The sequence below is a fragment of the Pimephales promelas genome, chromosome 17, assembly GCF_988280905.1.
Source record: "Pimephales promelas chromosome 17, fPimPro1.hap1.1, whole genome shotgun sequence".
In the NCBI taxonomy this organism is placed as follows: domain Eukaryota; kingdom Metazoa; phylum Chordata; class Actinopteri; order Cypriniformes; family Leuciscidae; genus Pimephales; species Pimephales promelas.
The window spans coordinates 29,779,493-29,798,618 of record NC_142785.1 but is presented as its reverse complement, the minus strand read 5'-3'; the positions used below and the strand labels follow the sequence as shown (position 1 = coordinate 29,798,618).

The 19,126-nt window shown below is 40.5% G+C and overlaps 1 protein-coding gene across 4 annotated transcripts in view; it reads right to left on the bottom strand.

The window, feature by feature from the left end:
• Positions 1 to 19,126, bottom strand: part of LOC120474747 (cadherin-18) — a 218,080-nt gene that overhangs the window by 80,598 nt on the left and 118,356 nt on the right. For all 4 annotated transcript variants that reach the window (XM_039665305.2, XM_089122348.1, XM_039665304.2 and 1 more), the window contains one exon: positions 3,106 to 3,781. In XM_039665305.2, the coding sequence (XP_039521239.2) occupies positions 3,106 to 3,354 (249 nt within the window). In that variant the 5' untranslated portion in view covers positions 3,355 to 3,781. The remainder of the gene's footprint in view (positions 1 to 3,105; positions 3,782 to 19,126) is intronic.

The following is a 19,126-nucleotide window of genomic DNA, read 5'->3' as shown; positions in this document are numbered from 1 at the left end:
CTAGCTTTCTCTGTCTGCACGTCTGTCTCTCTTCTCCCCGCGTTACCGTATGCTTGAGTACCCTGAATACTGAATAACCGGCACGCATTTACATATTTCTGAAGATAAGAGACACCAAAGGCTACACAGACAACTTAACCAGCTTCCTACGGCCTCATTGTACAACGCTTCAGTAGAGAGACGTAAAGCACATGGACATGACCTGCTGAATCAATCTCCGCTTCAGAGAGAGGGAGAGAGACGATACACAGAGAGAATAAAAGGAGGACACTGGGATGGAGCGTTGCCCCCTGCTAACAGTCTCAGAGTCCCCATTAAACAACATTTATTGAATCAATTTACGGTGCGTAATGCAGTTTTTGAGTACTGGGGAGCTCAAGGACAGTGGCAGTGTGTCTTTAAGCTTCTACTGTTATGTGAATAGGTTCTGTTTATAATAGATTTCCAAATAAAATGTTGTCTGCATGATTATTTGTTGAAAGATTGTGATCTCGAGTCAAACATCCACATGATCTCATTCCTAAAGGACAATGATTCCACTTTGTAAACCTTTAACAAGTACAATCACAGTGAACATTTATGCATTGGTGCTGCCGCCGAGCCAGAGAGAGCAGTTGTCATGTATGAAACACTCAGTATTGTTACTTCTGTTACAAATATTCATATTATCACTGAAATACTGGGTTTATAAGTTACATTTTTTTTATAACGTTTATACAGAGTGTATCACCTTTTGAAAGTAACATGGCACTTTAAATAACGATTGTATTTATTACATAATTACACCAGTAGGTTGCGACAAATTACTGTTAAAATGATTGTATTATTTATTCAATAGATTCAATCAAAAATGCTGATTCTTCTAGTAATGAAACAAGTGAAGTTCTTATGAGTGAATCATTGAATCATTGATTCAACACGTTTTTTTTTTTAGTCAGTTTAAATCAAATTTTTAAATAGACTGCAAAAATTAACATTGTATGAGAGACTCTAGTAGATTACATGCTATTTTTTAAGTAGTCTGTTGAGAATCGTGGGAGAATTGTGGTTTATTTTTAAAATTGTGATCCTTAAATGAATCCCGAATTGTGCACTTCTAATATCTTGCAATAGTTTTGTTATTGTTTACTTATTAAATAGTTCCGTATAAAACAATAATACAATGTAAAATAGAATAAGTAATGTAATATTATTCTTCTGTCGTAATACATTTTGTAAAAGTGTTGTATGCATCATGTTCTGGGGTATGAATGTGAGGATGAATGTATAAGCATGTAGAGTTTCTGTAGATTTTGGTCTGTAAATTAAATTTCTTATTAAATAAAGAGATAAAATAATAAAAAAAAAAAGAATAAGTAATGTAGAAATGTAAATTGCCCCCAGTCCGATAAAGTACTGAAAATGACAATTTACAGTACCTCATTTTATTTTAACATATACATTTTCCATGGCCGAATTTATGAAAATTTTGAAATTTACGTGGGCAGTAAATATACAGTGTTTCAAATATTTTCCAAGTCTAATAATTCAATAGACATTTTGGACGGAAATGTTAGTAAAAATGGCACATAAAAAAGCATTGGTCTGTATTATTAGTGTTTCACTTATTATATGAAAACAGACTGAATTTGAAAATTACATTTGTCATGATAAGAGGAATTCACCCTCATCCCCATCATCCACATCATCCACATAAAGATCTCAAAGTATTAAAGTAAAATAATTAAATAAAGTAACTTAAATAGCCATCGGGTAAAATACACTCAACTGTGGTCACTGCGAAAGTGTCCATGCTCATTCTAGACTGACTTGCTAATGCTAATAGATTCATGGCCCTATTGCTATTTGGCACAGGCGCAAAATTCATGTTTCAAAAGATCGACAAGCCCATGAGGCAAACACAGGAGAACCGGCATGACTTCCAGCTAAAATGATGAAGGCTGTCAAATCTCAAACACAAACCAATAAGTCAAGCTGCAGTTCTGAGCTCCTGTTTTGCTGTACTAAGCTAACTCCATGCAAAGATGTTATCGATCAAGGCCAGCGGGCACAGACAAGTGATGGAATAAGGTCAGAGAAAAGAACAAAAGGTCACTTGCTTGATTTACAAATTTATGTTGTTCATGACGGTCTAAAATGTTTCAACATTATCTAAGACTGCTGTTTATATCCCTGTTAAAAATGACACCAGTAACAACAAGAACAGTGTATCTGCTGGTCTTAAAGGCCGACAAAATGGTCAGGCTGGTCTATTTGGTTTCCTATATGGTTCTACAGGGGTTATAGACAGGTGAGCACAGTTGTCCAGGTTAGATAATTCAGCCAAACTTGACAGTCTTTTTGCCTTGTTTATTAGATTTGCGGTCATCTAGAGTATATGTTAGTGTACTCCTGAAGTGAACCAAAATACCTTTTAGCAGATATACTCGTTAAAGTCCTTCCCTTCAAATAAAAGACTCCACTGAAGAAGAAATAAAAGCTGTTCGGCTGGTCTTAGCTGGTCTCTCAACCTGGCCAAGCTGGTGTTTAGCTGGTTGGTCAACTGGTCTCCAAGCCTGACCATCTGAAAAAGTGGCCAAAACCCCTCTAAAACTTGCCTGCTAAACCAGCTTAGGCTTTTTTTAGCTGTTTTATTTATTTATTTATTTATTTTGGTCCAATAGCAAGTAGCAAATAATTTTTCATGGCTGCGACATAACCCGAAGACAGGAAAGTAAACTGAATAAAAAACAAATAAAATAAAAAAACAAAATAAATAAATAAGGTAGATTAACATATACTAGCTAAGACCAAGTACACTCTAAAAATGCTGGGTTGTTTTAACCCAACTTTGGGTAAAATATGGACAAACCCAAATGTTGGGTTAAAAATGTAATGAAAAAATGTAACCCAGTGGCTGGGTTTGTCCATATTTGATACAAAGTTGGGTTAAAACAACCCAGCATTTTTTAGAGTCTATATATATATATATATATATATAAATCAAGCATAGATGGTAGGAATAAAACAATATGATGTTACACACTGAATGTATAGTGAAGTTATGTGGGTTGTAACAATTACAAAATAAGGGAATTGAAAAATTTCCAGAGGAAATATGCTTACCTTTCCTACATATTGTGCATCTGGACCAATGTGTTCCTCTAAGACAAAGAATTGGTTCCATATCCATCCCCGCTTGGGCCGATGGTGGACCTCTGTTTCCCCGTCCTTAGTCTGGTTGTGGTTGCGAGTCGCATTGTGGCTCCTGGAAATGACTTTGGCCGGGGCGAAACGGCTCGCCTCGTAACCCCTCTCCAGAAAACACAGGCACAAAAGTACAGGACACAAACAAGAACTAGGGTTCACCTTCATGACTGCGAACAGGAGCGAAAATTCCTAATATTCCGAAATGATCCCAAAATTTACAGCGAAACTCCCAAAGTTCAGCAATATTCCAAACGCACAGTGATATTCCACAAATGGTATATTCCAAAGGGTATAGATGGTTTCCAAAGCCCCCTCCTCCTCCACCTCCTCGTCCTCCACCACCACCAACCAGCAGCCACCTCTACTCCTTATGCCCCCCTCTGATGGTCGTTTGAGGGGCTCGATTTAATCAGACGTCGGACCGGAGGTCCAGAAAGCTTGAATGAGGTTCATATTTCAGTCGTTCATCTTCGAAAGGCCGTCGAAATGCATTTACATCATGCACTCTAGAGCACTCGAGAAAGAACGCAAATGCGTTCAAGCCAGGATGCGACAAACTTGGAAGACGACAGCAGCGGCCATGTTGAATCTCCTGTGAAAAGATGACATGAACATTTTTTTTTTTATATTTCTGCATGATCTCAAAAGATATTTATTATGAGTACAGCATCAAGTGCAAGTCAACATGGAATTAAAATTGACCGTGTATTATACTAATGCATGCTGCTGGTCTTATGGCATTTCACCAGAAAGTGTTTGGCTGCATCCCAAATTGCATATATAGTAGGCATAATACAGTATGTGACAAAATAAGTATTTCCGAATTCACAGTATCATAAAAATATGAGTAGGCAAGTAGATTCTGAAGTTCATTCATGTTACAAACATTCATAATGAATACAAAATTATTTTTTGCAGTCGCAAATTATTCCCTTGATAATTTTAATCAATATTAGTCATATTTTCAGCAAACTTAGCTTCAATGTGGCACCATTATGTTTCACATTGGAATTTTGGTTACTTTATTTTAAGGTGTCCTTGTTACAGTGCAATTATACATTTAAGTGATGTTAATTAACATGTGTAAAAGAACATATTCGGTAACACTTATAACACATACGTTACATGCACTTACATAAGTAAAATGGCAATTTACACTGATGGTAAAGGAACAGTTTGTCATCATTAACTAAGCATCCACTTGGATATTCTTACATCCCATTTCATCTTTTATGAAAGATTTCTCAATAACAGAGTCGGACCAACACGAGGGAGAGTAAATGAAGACAGATTTTTCATTTGGGGGTGGAAAAATTCCATTAAAAGAAGTAATTTATGATATTTCCTTACAGAGAACCAAAACAACAGATGCTTGGCACAGGAAGTCCATCACTAATTAACTCCAAGTTTTAATCAATATTTTGCTGTTTAACAAGGCTTGGCAAGTTGGCATAATATAGTACTTTTGGATTCAGTCATATACACATTCACAATACAATTTCTAATCCTATATTATCAGAATACAGAAAAGTTATGAAGATGTAAAAGCATATCTAATGTAAAATGATTACAGAAAGATTGCACTTGGGTAACATGATATACACATTTTCGAGTGTTCTTGGTGACATAAGGGGTCGCTAAACCAGGCAAGCATAAGACACTTCAGTCATGCTTTGGTAATAAACAGAAGACACACATTTAATCATAAAAGTTGAGAGATCATAGTGGAGTTAAGAATGACATATTTGGTTTAATGAATGCAGAAATGCTAATCCCTTTCTATGAACTAACAGCACTCTCATCAAGGTTTAAAAGGTCAGGAATATAATAAAACATAATTAAATGTGAGAAATCTAGAGGATTCTAAATTACTCAATTACTAGTAATTCTGACTTGACTAACACAGCTACTGATATTAAGGTTGTCTGCAAATGACCATATGCAGTAGGGAATGCTGAAAATCTGATTTAAATTAGAACGGTGCATGTCAATGATGCAGGAAAAAATTCAAGGATTTGCCAAGTTTCGAGTTTTTCATGCAAACATAAAAATGATAAAACTGTACATTTTGCTGCTATACAATCTGACTAAAGTCCCTACAGTCTTAAAGATTTGCATCAATGCCATTGAAGAACTATTGATTGTTCCCAAAAAATCATTTTAATAATCAGAAGAACCTCTATACACACTATAAATAACCTTTTGTGGAATTGAAAGGTTCTATGGATGTTACAAGTACTTCATGTAACCACAGATACCAATAATGTTGTTTTTAAAGTGTATGTATGCATATAACAGGCAAACAACTACACTTCTAAAATGAATGGAGAGAGACCAAATTCTCCACAGCTGATTTAATGACATTGAAAAAGTTAAACCTGTTTTTTAAATTCTGGTTCAGCTAAAGAACAAACTTTGTGAGTGTTTATCTTGTGTGCAAGTGCCTTAACTAATATAAAGTACATATTCTGTACACACATCAGCTGATATTCTCACTGAATGGGCAGTATCTACTGTAAATAGAGCTTTAATAGAAATCCAATGTGTATGCATTCAACAGTTAGCAAATATTTCCAGCTATAATTTTAGGATGACAGAACATCCAACAACTAAGTAAACACCATATCTTGAGCATGCATGAGACGGTAACTCAACGGATGCCTCTAAAAGCATTTGGAAGCTTCCACATCTAAAACTGTCATGGGTGTCAAATCATTTAAACGGTAAACATTGGAAATCCCCTTAAAAATGTACATGGATTAAAAAATATGTTCTGGAATCTTGGATAATCCTCATGTTTGAGCAAGCTCTTCCGTCAGGAAATAATGCAGCTTGCATTTAGTCAGTGGCGACACCTATAAAAAGAGCTGCTTGTTAAATCAAGACTTCCATCTTCTAAAAGGGATTCAAATTGTGTATGTTAGTACACACAAAGTGTGCATCCTGATCTGTCAGGAATGACTTGTACTCTCAAGAATACAAGTGTCAGCATTCTCAGTCAAAAAAAAAATGGACCTAACTGTGTATGGACTATTCCTTCAGTGTCTCACAATCAATCAGCTGGATAACAAATGGCAAAGGTACACTTTGACAAAACAAGTGTACACGTGTATAATCAGCGTAGTGGGTCTCAAAGTGTGTGGTTACTAGAGGAGACTCTGAACATACAACATACTGTAACACAATGCTTAGTGACTAATCACTCGCATTAAGATCTGGACTTACACAAATCTATAGTATGGCTTTATAACACAAGTAGAATTGGGCTATTTTTATTGCCCTTTTTTTAGAAATAATACTTGTCTCAACAGTCAAAAGCATCCTTTTGTGGACTATCCCTTCAGTTTAACTCCAACACACGTCAAGGAATTGACATACAAACATAATGCCCAATATGACAACTGAAGCCTAAAACCTCTAACTTAAAGAGTTAGTTCGGTATTTTACACTTTAAACCCCTTTTTTAAGAACAGTTAAGGTTGAAATTTGGACAAATACACAATGGATGTCTACGTGCACTGGAACAATCATTGATAAAATGGATTAAACATGTTATTACGTTGATACAATGTAATTAAAGTTTACAAAGACGTGAAACTCCCCAGCAAACAAATTTAGGTTCTGGGAACGTTAGTTTTTGGTTCCCAGAACATTCCTAGAACTTTCCCTTAAGAGAAATATTCCCCTTAGGTTATAAAAATGGAACCTAAAATAACCTACATGGAACGTTCCTATAACGTTCTTGTTTGGTTCCCAAAAAAAATAACCTCATGGGACCATTCGGAAACGTTCTGTGTTTGAAAGTGGTTTGGGGTGTTCAGTGATATTCTCGCACAAAAATCGCTGAAAAGATGCTTTCCAACAGGTTTTATCGTAGTTTTTGTACCAAGTCAAGTCAATGAAGTCGAACAAAAACTATGATAAAAACTGTTGGAAATTATCTTTAGCAGGGTTTTTTTTTTTTTTTTTGAGTGTGTGAGCATATCAGTGAACACCCCAGACCACTCGGTGAGTTTCACGTCTTTGTAAACTAAAGTTTAAAGCATTTTATGAATGATGAATGAATGTTCCAGTGCACATAGACAACCATTGTGTAGGTCGGGGTTGGGGGTGGGGTATCTGTCCAAATTTCAATCTTAACTGTTTTATTTCATCAGAAATGATCTTAAAACTGGGCTTTAAGTTTAAAGTACTGAACTAAAACTTTAAAAGTGCCCAGTGTTGTAGTACTCGAGACTCGGACTCGTCTCGGACTCGTCTCGAGACCATATTTTAATGGTCTTGGTCTTGTCATGGACTCATTTGCATTTGGACTCGGAATTGACTCGTACTCTAACATTTTTTTTTTTTAGGACTCGGACTTATTCCTGAGTCCACTCGAGTTCAATTCAAAATATTTTTCATGATTATTAATGTATGTTAATAAAATATTTCTTTAAATTGATTGACACGCCCAGTGATTGGTGATTTTCTAGTGCGCAACTGCGCATGACAAATTGTAATAAAATTACTTTTAACACCACCTACTATGTGGCCTTTTTACCCTAAACTGATCATATTTTTTAAACTCTAAGTAAATTCAGTAAAATAAAAAAGGATTTCTCTAAGTAAATTAGGTAATCAACCCTCACTGGTCTCGGTCTCGACTCAGACTTGACCATCTCTGGTCTTGGACTCGACTTGGACTCGACTCTCTATGGACTCGGTCTTGACTCGGACTCGACTCTCTCTGTCTCGGTCTCGACTCGGACTCGAGTGAGGTGGTCTCGACTACAACACTGAAAGTGCCACTATTTGTAAAAGAACACTATTTTTAGCTATAGACGCTAGATTTATGACACCACTGCTTGTTACTGAAACTCAATCTTGACAAATAGATCTGAAGATTTCTGTCTTTTCCCATTTAAGTAGAAGCTGTGCTTGTTAACTTGCACTTGTATGCTTATTAACTACCTAAATAAGCGGCCTAGAGGTGTTCCCAAGATGACACCGAGTGAACAGACCGGCTCTCTGAGGCGACGCGGCCGGGCATTATCCCGTGGACTGGATTTGATAAGGTATGTTTGGGATTTAAATTGCTCCGGTGTGTGTGTGTGGATGTGTGTCGGCACCTCCTGAGTTGCTCTTCAATCAGAGCGCTGATGTAATGATTGTATCCCTGATTATAATTAAAACACCCTTTCCACCCACCACCCCCTTTTCTTTTCCTCTCAGCCCATTGGTTACGGCTCACAGCTGTGTTCAATCAATGGCAGCTGGTCTCCAGTAGTGAGGCATTCATCCAGCAATGGGGACTTTCTCTACCGTCTGATCAGAGAGCAGCAGGATAGGTATTTCAAGTCATAATGGTTTAGATTACAAAATCAGTATTGGGTTCGCATTATTTTTTAGCAGGGAGGTGGAATATCAGCAGTGTTTAGAACAGTTTCTCAAAAGAACAGTAGAAAAACGAGTCATTATTCATATTCGGATGGGACTAGTTTTCCTTTCAAGACAATTAGTTCCTGTTTGTTGGTTGTTTCTTTAGAAGCAAATCAGCATATTAGAATGATCTCTATGCGACACTGAAGACTGGAGTAATGATGCTGAAAATACTGCTTTGCAGTTAAATGAATAAATTAAAATTTATTCAATTATGCAAATGCATTGAGGTCATTTGGGAAACCAGTCTGAACTGTGCTTAAGACAATACAATATATGTGAGAACATTTACAAAGGGAAGGAAGATAAGAACCAGAAAGACCAAAAAGTAGCGCGAGTCGATAACATTAGAGGAGAGAAATGATATGAGAGAAAGAGAATGAGGCCTTGTGTTGCCGGGAGCGAGTATTTTCGTGACCTGCTGTGATTTCTCAGTCTGGCCCTCTGCTGATATCAAACTACAGAAGGGGAGATCGGGGTAGAGGGTCAAACTACCTACGGCAGAGGAGAGAAAGACTAATGATAACCGCTGTTAGAACACACCAGACAGATGGAAGAGAAGTCGGGCTAACAGTGAAGTTGGCCATGCCATAAATTATATATTTTTATATAATGCAATTTACATTACTTAACTGATTAATGCTTCTTTAATACTGGGTCTACTTATTGGCAGCATTTGGTGGGTCTCTAAACCCAACAACACTCAACTAGGCCTACGCTTTGCTTTCAACCAGAAACGTATTCTTTCTCAAGTGAAAAAATGTGCAGCATTTATGCATAACAGTTAAGCCTCACCTAAAAGATTATCATAGGATTATCATTATCTAATCAACCAGTTGATATATTATATTTCATCTTTGTCTATCCAATCATACACAAATGTGTTTGCTGTATACAAATACTAAATGTAAGTGAGATCACAGAGCCAAAAGCACGAGTGTGAGATGTTTGTACACAGATAATCTTAGACTAAATATTTAATTTACATTACGATAACATCTTCAAGTAAGAGGACTGGAAGAGGCTTTTGGGAGGTGAGAAAAGTATCATTAATTACAAGATTTGTTTCTGTGTTCATCTTTATGTTTTTGCGCAAACTAATGCATGTGCACTGACTGCCAAACTCTCCCAGCTTACATCATGAAATATACATACAAGTTCGGAAAGATCAGACGCTCACCAATGAAAGTACACACACACACTCAAATGATACAACTGGAGTTACATTGTAAACAAATCTCTCTCCATCAACTTATGAATATTTATTCAGTCAATTTCCAGCATCTTTTGGCAGCTGAAGGTGAGAAGGCCACTTAGACATTGTGTTTTCTGGCTGCCTGTGTGTTGCAATGTTAGAAATAAATCACACAACACCTGCAGGAAATGATACTTTTGATTTCTGAGGGCGGTTAAAAGTGAGAAGAGATCTAGCTTCCGATTATTCATGATGCCATGTAGCAGCGGGCAGCGTTCTGTCTTCTGGACTTGTGTTCTGCCCTCACACAGAGATGTCGGGTGGATGATCAGTCAATTACATGTGAAGAAACTTCTAACATTCATAAATGTGATATTCTATATACCTCTTAGTGTCTGGATGACAACGAGATCACAAAGCAAATGTTACTGGCTACTATTTATCAGATTTTAGTTTTTCTCCTGAGAAAACACCAAATTAATCCACACTTTTAAAAAAGTAAAAATAGAGACCAGAATAATCTCACATAAAAGAATAAGAAAAAAAAAATGAAATAAAATAAAATAAAGAAAAAAATTATAAAGAAAATACATGCCAGAGTAATCTCACATAAAATCAATATGAAAAAAGTTAAGTAAAATTTAATAAAATAAAACAGAATACATTACAATAAAATAGAGACCAGAATAATCTCACAAAAATACAAATAAATAAATAAATAAAAAACAGGCCAAAATAAAATGAAATAAAATAAAGAATAAATCATAAAGAAAATACATACCAGAATAATCTCACATAAAAGAAGAAGAAAAAAAGAAAGAAAAAAAAGAAAAAAAGTATAAATAAAATACATGCCAGAGCAATCTCACATAAAATAAATATGAAAAAAGTTAAGTAAAATAGAATAAAATAAAACAGAATATAATACAATACAGAATATTCTCACATAAAAAAAACATAAAAAACAGGCCAAAATGAAGAAAAGATTATAAAGAAAATACACACCAGAGTAATCTCACATAAAATATATGAAAAAAGTTAAGTAAAATAGAATAAAAAAAATAAAACAGAATACAATACAATAGAGAACAGAATATTCTCACATAAAAAAACCCCATAAAAACAGGCCAAAGCAAAATAAAAATGAAGAAAAGATTATAAAGAAAATACACACCAGAGTAATCTCACATAAAATAAATATGAAAGAAAGTTAAGTAAAATAAAATAAAATAAATAAAACTGAAAACAATACAATACAACAGAGAACAGAACAAACTCGCATAAAAACTGTACATAAAGAAAAACATATAAAGAAAATACCTACCAGAGTAATCTCAAAAGTGAAGTAAAATAGAATAAAATAAATAAAACATATATTACATAAAATACAATAGAATACAATAATACAATACAGTAGAGACCAGATTAATCTCACATAAAATAAAAATGAAAATAGACAGTTATTTGAAATGAAATGACATAGCAACTCCTCCATCTTCTTCTGTTCGTCGGAGCATATTACTTGACCCCATCTTACTTATTGTTTTTCCTCCTCTCATTGGATCATGGATCCAGAGCAAAGTGACACTCTAGTTCTGTTCTTCTGGCGTGTCTGCAGCCATTTTAGAAGACAACACGAAGCCACGAAAGCCAGTCTAAGCGACATTCTCTGCGCGGGTTTAGTGGCCTAAATCACTCCCGCGTCCCATCTGCCGCACGTTTGATGAAGAGATTGAGCGGGAGGGGAAGGAGAGAGAGGAAAGGAAGGAGGGAGGGAGGGAGGGAGGGGATTCTCCTGTCTTTCTCATCACAGAAGGAGGACACTGCCTCTGAGACAGTATCCATCTGCTACACTCTGCAGAGAGCCATTTTCACTCTGACAGTCTATTTACCTTTAAAACTCTCTTCATCTCTCTCTCTGTTTCTCTCTCTCCTCGTCTTATTCCCTTGCTGCATTGCAGCACACGTTGAGTTATGGTTTCACTGATATCATGTAGCAACAAAAAGCTCTTAACTGTGCAATGCTGCCCAGCACAAGTCCTACAGTGTGTTGGCATGGGCGGACGCATATCACTGAACAGAATACTGCAAGATTTTGGAGATTGATTAATATCACACCCCTATCCATGTGCAGGAATGCTTAACAACATTTACACATTCGAACGATTAAGAAACAATATGAAAATGCAGATCGGTGTGTGACCCAAACAAGTCAAGACGAGGAAGAACTAATGCACATCACTGAATGCTGTTGTATATTCATGTGCAAATTGTGGAGTGGAGTTGCAATACATGCATATTTAGTGGTGTGCAATTACAGGTTTGTCTAAAGATGAAATTGCAGTTTACAAACACAGTCTCAGTGGCTAATGGCCATACTTCCTGATTATTCAGATTAACGTGCGAAAAAAAATAATAAAAAAATATGAATCTTTTACAAAAGATCAGTATGGATTTGGGCTTCTTCGAGTTAAATCAAATTGGTTCATTGTATTAGAAAATGTTGAAATTAACATTAAAATTACCAGTATTTTAAATAGTTAATCTTACTGTAAAGTGTTACAGACAAATTATATTTTAATACATTTTGTTTTTGCATTTAATTTGGGTGTTGTATTTCAAATTCACACAAACAAAAAATAATAGCCTACAATTAATACTACTAATAAAAAAGATATAATTCACCTCATTACATTTTTTTTATTAAAGTAATCATTTTACATTATTACTTGTTCTTTTTTTAACACACACATATACATATATCACATTATTACTTGTTCTTAAAGTTCATATATACTATATATATATACACTCACCGGCCACTTTATTAGGTACACCTGTCCAACTGCTCGTTAACACTTAATTTCTAAGCAGCCAATCACATGGCGGCAACTCAGTGCATTTAGGCATGTAGACATGGTCAAGACAATCTCCTGCAGTTCAAACCGAGCATCAGTATGGGGAAGAAAGGTGATTTGAGTGACTTTGAACGTGGCATGATTGTTGGTGCCAGAAGGGCTGGTCTGAGTATTTCAGAAACTGCTAATCTACTGGGATTTTCACGCACAACCATCTCTAGGGTTTACAGAGAATGGTCCGAAAAAGAAAAAACATCCAGTGAGCGGCAGTTCTGTGGGCGGAAATGCCTTGTTGATGCCAGAGGTCAGAGGAGAATGGCCAGACTGGTTCGAGCTGATAGAAGAGCAACAGTGACTCAAATAACCACCCGTTACAACCAAGGTGGGCAGAAGAGCATCTCTGAACGCACAGTACGTCGAACTTTGAGGCAGATGGGCTACAGCAGCAGAAGACCACACCGGGTGCCACTCCTTTCAGCTAAGAACAGGAAACTGAGGCTACAATTTGCACAAGCTCATCGAAATTGGACAATAGAAGATTGGAAAAACGTTGCCTGGTCTGATGAGTCTTGATTTCTGCTGCGACATTCGGATGGTAGGGTCAGAATTTGGCGTCTACAACATGAAAGCATGGATCCATCCTGCCTTGTATCAACGGTTCAGGCTGGTGGTGGTGGTGTCATGGTGTGGGGAATATTTTCTTGGCACTCTTTGGGCCCCTTGGTACCAATTGAGCATCGTTGCAACGCCACAGCCTACCTGAGTATTGTTGCTGACCATGTCCATCCCTTTATGACCACAATGTACCCAACTTCTGATGGCTACTTTCAGCAGGATAATGCGCCATGTCATAAAGCTGGAATCATCTCAGACTGGTTTCTTGAACATGACAATGAGTTCGCTGTACTCAAATGGCCTCCACAGTCACCAGATCTCAATCCAATAGAGCATCTTTGGGATGTGGTGGAACGGGAGATTCGCATCATGGATGTGCAGCCGACAAATCTGCGGCAACTGTGTGATGCCATCATGTCAATATGGACCAAACTCCCTGAGGAATGCTTCCAGCACCTTGTTGAATCTATGCCACGAAGAATTGAGGCAGTTCTGAAGGCAAACGGGGGTCCAACCCGTTAGTAGCATGGGGTACCTAATAAAGTGGCCGGTGAGTGTATATATATATATATATATATATATATTGTGACGATCAGCAGCCGTGGTGCCCTCGAGAGCCACTAGAGGGCACCCTCTCCCCATGTTTGTTTCCCCATGGACTCTTTGTGTTTCATTATGTTCAGCTGTGTTTCTTTATTGGTTATTGAGTTCCTTATTTAAGCCTGAGTCCCTTGCGAAGTCTTGTTACACTGTAAGCGTGCAATTCCGAGCGTTCTTCCCTGTTCTGTGTCTCCGTGTTTCCCTGGACTCTTGACCCTTGCCTGTTTCCTGGACTGTTCACGAACCTGTGCTGCCTGCCTCGACCATTGCCTGTTTTGACCACGAGTTTCTGGATTGCCCCTTTGTTTAAGTGTTTGCCTGTGTTCATGTCTGCTTGTTTGAATAAAGTGCTGCACATGGATCCGACCGTCTCTGTCCGTACGTTACAGAAGACTTCGCCAAACGAGGATCCAGCAGACTTTCAGCATCTATCCGCCGTGGTCAAGACCCGCTCTTCAATGCTAGCCTCTCATCGTTCTCAGCTGGCGAGACTAACTTCTCTCCTCGAGGAACTAGCTAGCTCCGTGCAATCATGGTCTCCGCAGAGTTCAAGCACAGCGGCTAATCAAGCCCAAACCCCCGCTGCACCTGTTCCACCGCAACCCAGTGTGAGTACCGCATGCAGTAATTCCAGTACGCCGTTTCCCGAGAAGTTTAATGGCTCACCTGAAGCGTGTGAAGGATTTCTGCAGCAGTGCAGCTGGTACATGAGTCATCGGCCCCAGTTATACGCCTCGGATACCGACCGCGTTTCTTTCATCTGCTCACTGTTGACTGGAAAGGCTCTGGAGTGGGCAGGCACGTTTTGGGAACCAGGTCGGATGTCGTTTCCTCCTTTCGACGTGTTTACCGCCCTGTTCAGAAAGGCTTTTGAACTCCCCGCAGAAAAGGAGGGTCTCGAGGAACTGCTCTTTTCCCTGCGCCGGGGAGTTTCGTATGCGGCGGATTTCTCTCACTCACTCCGCACGCCGCATAAGCCTCAGCTCGCTAAACTGTTTGATCCTCCCTTAAGGATCGTCAGAGGAGCTTCTAAGCATATCGTTCCTGCCAAAACCACTCATCATGTCGGACCCCTCGAGCCCGTATCCCGCACTGGCCCTGTTAAAAGTGCTGTTCCTAAGACAGCGGAGGTGTCGCGGGTCGAACCGGAGTTTGAGCGCGTGCCAGCCGACTCGAGTGAGTCAAGTGCCGAGCTGAGTGAATCAAGTGAGTCAAATACCGAGCTGAGTGAATCGAGTGCCGAGTCAAGTGAGTTAAGTGCTGAGCCGAGTGAATCAAGTGTGTCCAGTGTTGAATTTAGTCTGTCCAGTGAGTCTTCAGTTCAAGTGGGCGAATCTCCTCTTCAAGTGAGCGCTGAATCTCCTCTTCAAGTGAGCGCTGAATCTCCTCTTCAAGTGAGCGCTGAATCTCCTCTTCAAGTGAGCGCTGCATCTCCTCTTCAAGTGAGCGCGGCATCTCCAGTTCAAGTGAGTGAGTTGTCCAGCCCAGCGAGTGTGTCTAGCCCTGTGACGCGCTGCCGCAGGAGGAGAAGGAGGACTCGTTTGGTTCGCCAGGCCCCGGTGAGCGTGCCCAGACTCCTCGCCCTGCCGGCCCCGCCTCTGCGCCTCGCCCTGCCGGCGCCGCCTCTGCGCCTCGCCCTGCCGGCCCCGCCTCTGCGCCTCGCCCTGCCGGCCCCGCCTCTGCGCCTCGCCCTGCCGGCCCCGCCTCTGCGCCTCGCCCTGCCGGCCCCGCCTCTGCGCCTCGCCCTGCCGGCCCCGCCTCTGCGCCTCGCCCTGCCGGCCCCGCCTCTGCGCCTCGCCCTGCCGGCCCCGCCTCTGCGCCTCGCCCTGCCGGCCCCGCCTCTGCGCCTCGCCCTGCCGGCCCCGCCTCTGCGCCTCGCTCTGCCGGCCCCGCCTCTGCGCCTCGCCCTGCCGGCCCCGCCTCTGCGCCTCGCCCTGCCGGCCCCGCCTCTGCGCCTCGCCCTGCCGGCGCCGCCTCTGCGCCTCGCCCTGCCGGCCCCGCCTCTGCGCCTCGCCCTGCCGGCCCCGCCTCTGCGCCTCGCCCTGCCGGCCCCGCCTCTGCGCCTCGCCCTGCCGGCCCCGCCTCTGCGCCTCGCCCTGCCGGTCCCGCCTCTGCGCCTCGCCCTGCCGGCCCCGCCTCTGCGCCTCGCCCTGCCGGCCCCGCCTCTGCGCCTCGCTCTGCCTGCACCCTTCAAGCTCCGGGAGGCCTTTCCTGTACCAGTTCACCACCCAGAGGCTCCTCCCGTGAATTTCTCCAAGTATTTTTTGGGGGGGGGCAGTAAGTACTCTGTGGGGGCCATGGAGGTGATCCTGACATGGACCTCTGAGTCCGTGAGGGCCATGGAGGCGAGGCTGTCATGGACCTCGCCTGTGTCTGCTCTGCCCTGGCCGCCATCACGTCCTGCTCCTTCCTGGTCACCCACGCTCCACGGCCCCAGGCCTCTCCATGTGCCTGGCCTCCTGCCTCTCCATGGGCCTGGCCCTCCATCCCAGCCCCCGTTGACCTCCCCCCGGAGCTCTTAGGAGCGTCTGGAAGCCGCTCCTTAGAGGGGGGGTTATGTGACGATCAGCAGCCGTGGTGCCCTCGAGAGCCACTAGAGGGCACCCTCTCCCCATGTTTGTTTCCCCATGGACTCTTTGTGTTTCATTATGTTCAGCTGTGTTTCTTTATTGGTTATTGAGTTCCTTATTTAAGCCTGAGTTTTCCCTGTGTCCCTTGCGAAGTCTTGTTACACTGTAAGCGTGCAATTCCGAGCGTTCTTCCCTGTTCTGTGTCTCCGTGTTTCCCTGGACTCTTGACCCTTGCCTGTTTCCTGGACTGTTCACGAACCTGTGCTGCCTGCCTCGACCATTGCCTGTTTTGACCACGAGTTTCTGGATTGCCCCTTTGTTTAAGTGTTTGCCTGTGTTCATGTCTGCTTGTTTGAATAAAGTGCTGCACATGGATCCGACCGTCTCTGTCCGTACGTTACATATATATATATATATTAGGGCTGTAAATAAAAGTAATCACATCCGAAAAAAAAGTTTTTGTTTACACAATATATGTGGGTGCACTGTGTATATATATATATATATAAATACACACACATGCTTGTATATGTTTAAGAAATATTTTCATGTATATACTGTATATGCAGTATATTAATGGTTGTTTCAGCACCACTTGACGCCTGTAATGCATTACAAAAGTATTCATAATTCCTTTTTATAACACCACTGCGTATAGTCGCAGGTGTGCATTTATTAGCATTTTAAAATGACTTTAAAGATGGCTGGCACAATGAAAAGTCATTCATAATGCATAATGAATGCATTCCAATGAATTAATAAAACCTATATCCAGCAATGTCGTTGCTGATGTGTGTGCAGCAGGTAGAAACCCCATCGGAAACCATCATCTATACAAACTACATGCAGTGAACTCTGCCCACAAGCTTAGAAAAGCAGGCACGCTTCATGTGAATAATATTGAAAGAGCGAGAAATAGAGAGATCAGAATAAAGAACATTCCACAGCACAACCTTATAAATAAACACACGAATGTTGATTTAAAGGGATACTCCACTTTTTTTTTGGAAATGTGCTCATTTTACAACTCCCCTGTTGAGTTTTACCTTTTTTGAATCCATTCAGCCGATCTCCGGTTCTGGCGGCACCACTTTTAGCATAGCTTAGCATACATCATTGAAGTGCACCAGACCATTTGCATTTCTCCCAAAAAAATTACCAAAGTGTTTTGATATTTTTCTTATTTAAAACTTGACTCTTCTATCGTGCACCAAGACAGACGGAAAATGTAAAGTTGCGATTTTCTAGGCTGATATAACTAGGAACTATACTCTCATTCTTGCGTAATAATCAGGAAACTTCACTGTCGTACCATGAGTGCAGCAGGCGTAATGTTATGACGCAGTGCCTGAAAATAGTCCCCAGCTTCTAAAGTGACCGGGACTAAGTTTGTCGGTTTGTGTAGTCATCGCGCCAGCTCCACTCATGGTACGGCAGTAAAGTGTCTTGATTATTACACAGGAATGAGAGTATAGTTCCCTGCATATCAGCCTAGAAAATCGCAACTTTACATTTTCTGTCCGTCTTAGCGCTAGGGTTAGGTATCGAGAATCGAGTATCGATTGGAATCGGGACTAACTTTTCGTTTTTCCCGGGAATCGTTCAAAAGTTCAAATTTCGATTCCTAGTTTCGATATTCACAGTCCGCCGAGCGGAAGAAGAAGCCGCTGAACAACACCAACGAAGAAGCGTCTACCGGAAGTGTTGGCATAACCGCGCGAGTCGAACATGAGTAGCTTATGTCGGCGATCCAAAGTGTGGCTTCACTTTTCTAAAAATAACGAAATCTCGGCAAAATGCAAAATTTGTGACAACAGGAGTATTTCCTTCAGAAAGGATTATTTCCTTCAGAAAGACCGTTGGTTAGCAAGGTTAGCTAAACTTTTTTGACCCTGCCTCTTAAAAGAATCGTAATCGAGAATCGTTAGGAACCGGAATCGAAACAAGGAATCGGAATCGGAATCAGAATCGTTCAAATTCAAACGATACCCAACCCTACTTAGCGCACGATGTAACTGTAGAAGAGTCAAGTTTTAAATAGGAAAAATATCAAAACACTTTAGTAATTTTTTTGAGAGAAATGCTACTGGTCTTGTGCACTTCAGTAATGTATGCTAAGCTATGCTTAAAGTGGTGCCGCCAGAACCGGAGATCGGCTGAATGGATTCAAAAAGGGTAAAACTCAACAGTTTAACTCTGGGGGAATTGTAAAATGAGCATATTTCCAAAAAAAAGTGGAGTATCCCTTTCAGTAACCTACGTGTTTCCTTAAATATGGGCAGTTTACACCCAAATCTGATATCGGCCACATTTAAAAGACAGCCAAAACACAATTTGAGCAATAAACCAGATTTAAGCCTGTAGTGTGAACACAACCTGTTCTAACTTCTTTCTCACTCTTAGTTACATCTCTCTTTCCTCTCCTCCACACATAACATCTCTCAAACTATTCCCTATGTGTGATTCGTTCTTGTTCTCAGATCTGTGAGGTTGAATTAGCACCTCTCTCTCTCATCAGTGTTTTAATACACAGAGAGCTCCCTGCTGGGCTCTGAGGTCTTTAACTGCATTTTGGTTGCTAGGAAACAGAAAGCATCATACTGTAAGAAGGGTACCTCTATATGCATATATTCACAGATGAAATACAGTGTATTTTGCCTAAATACAGTACAATATTA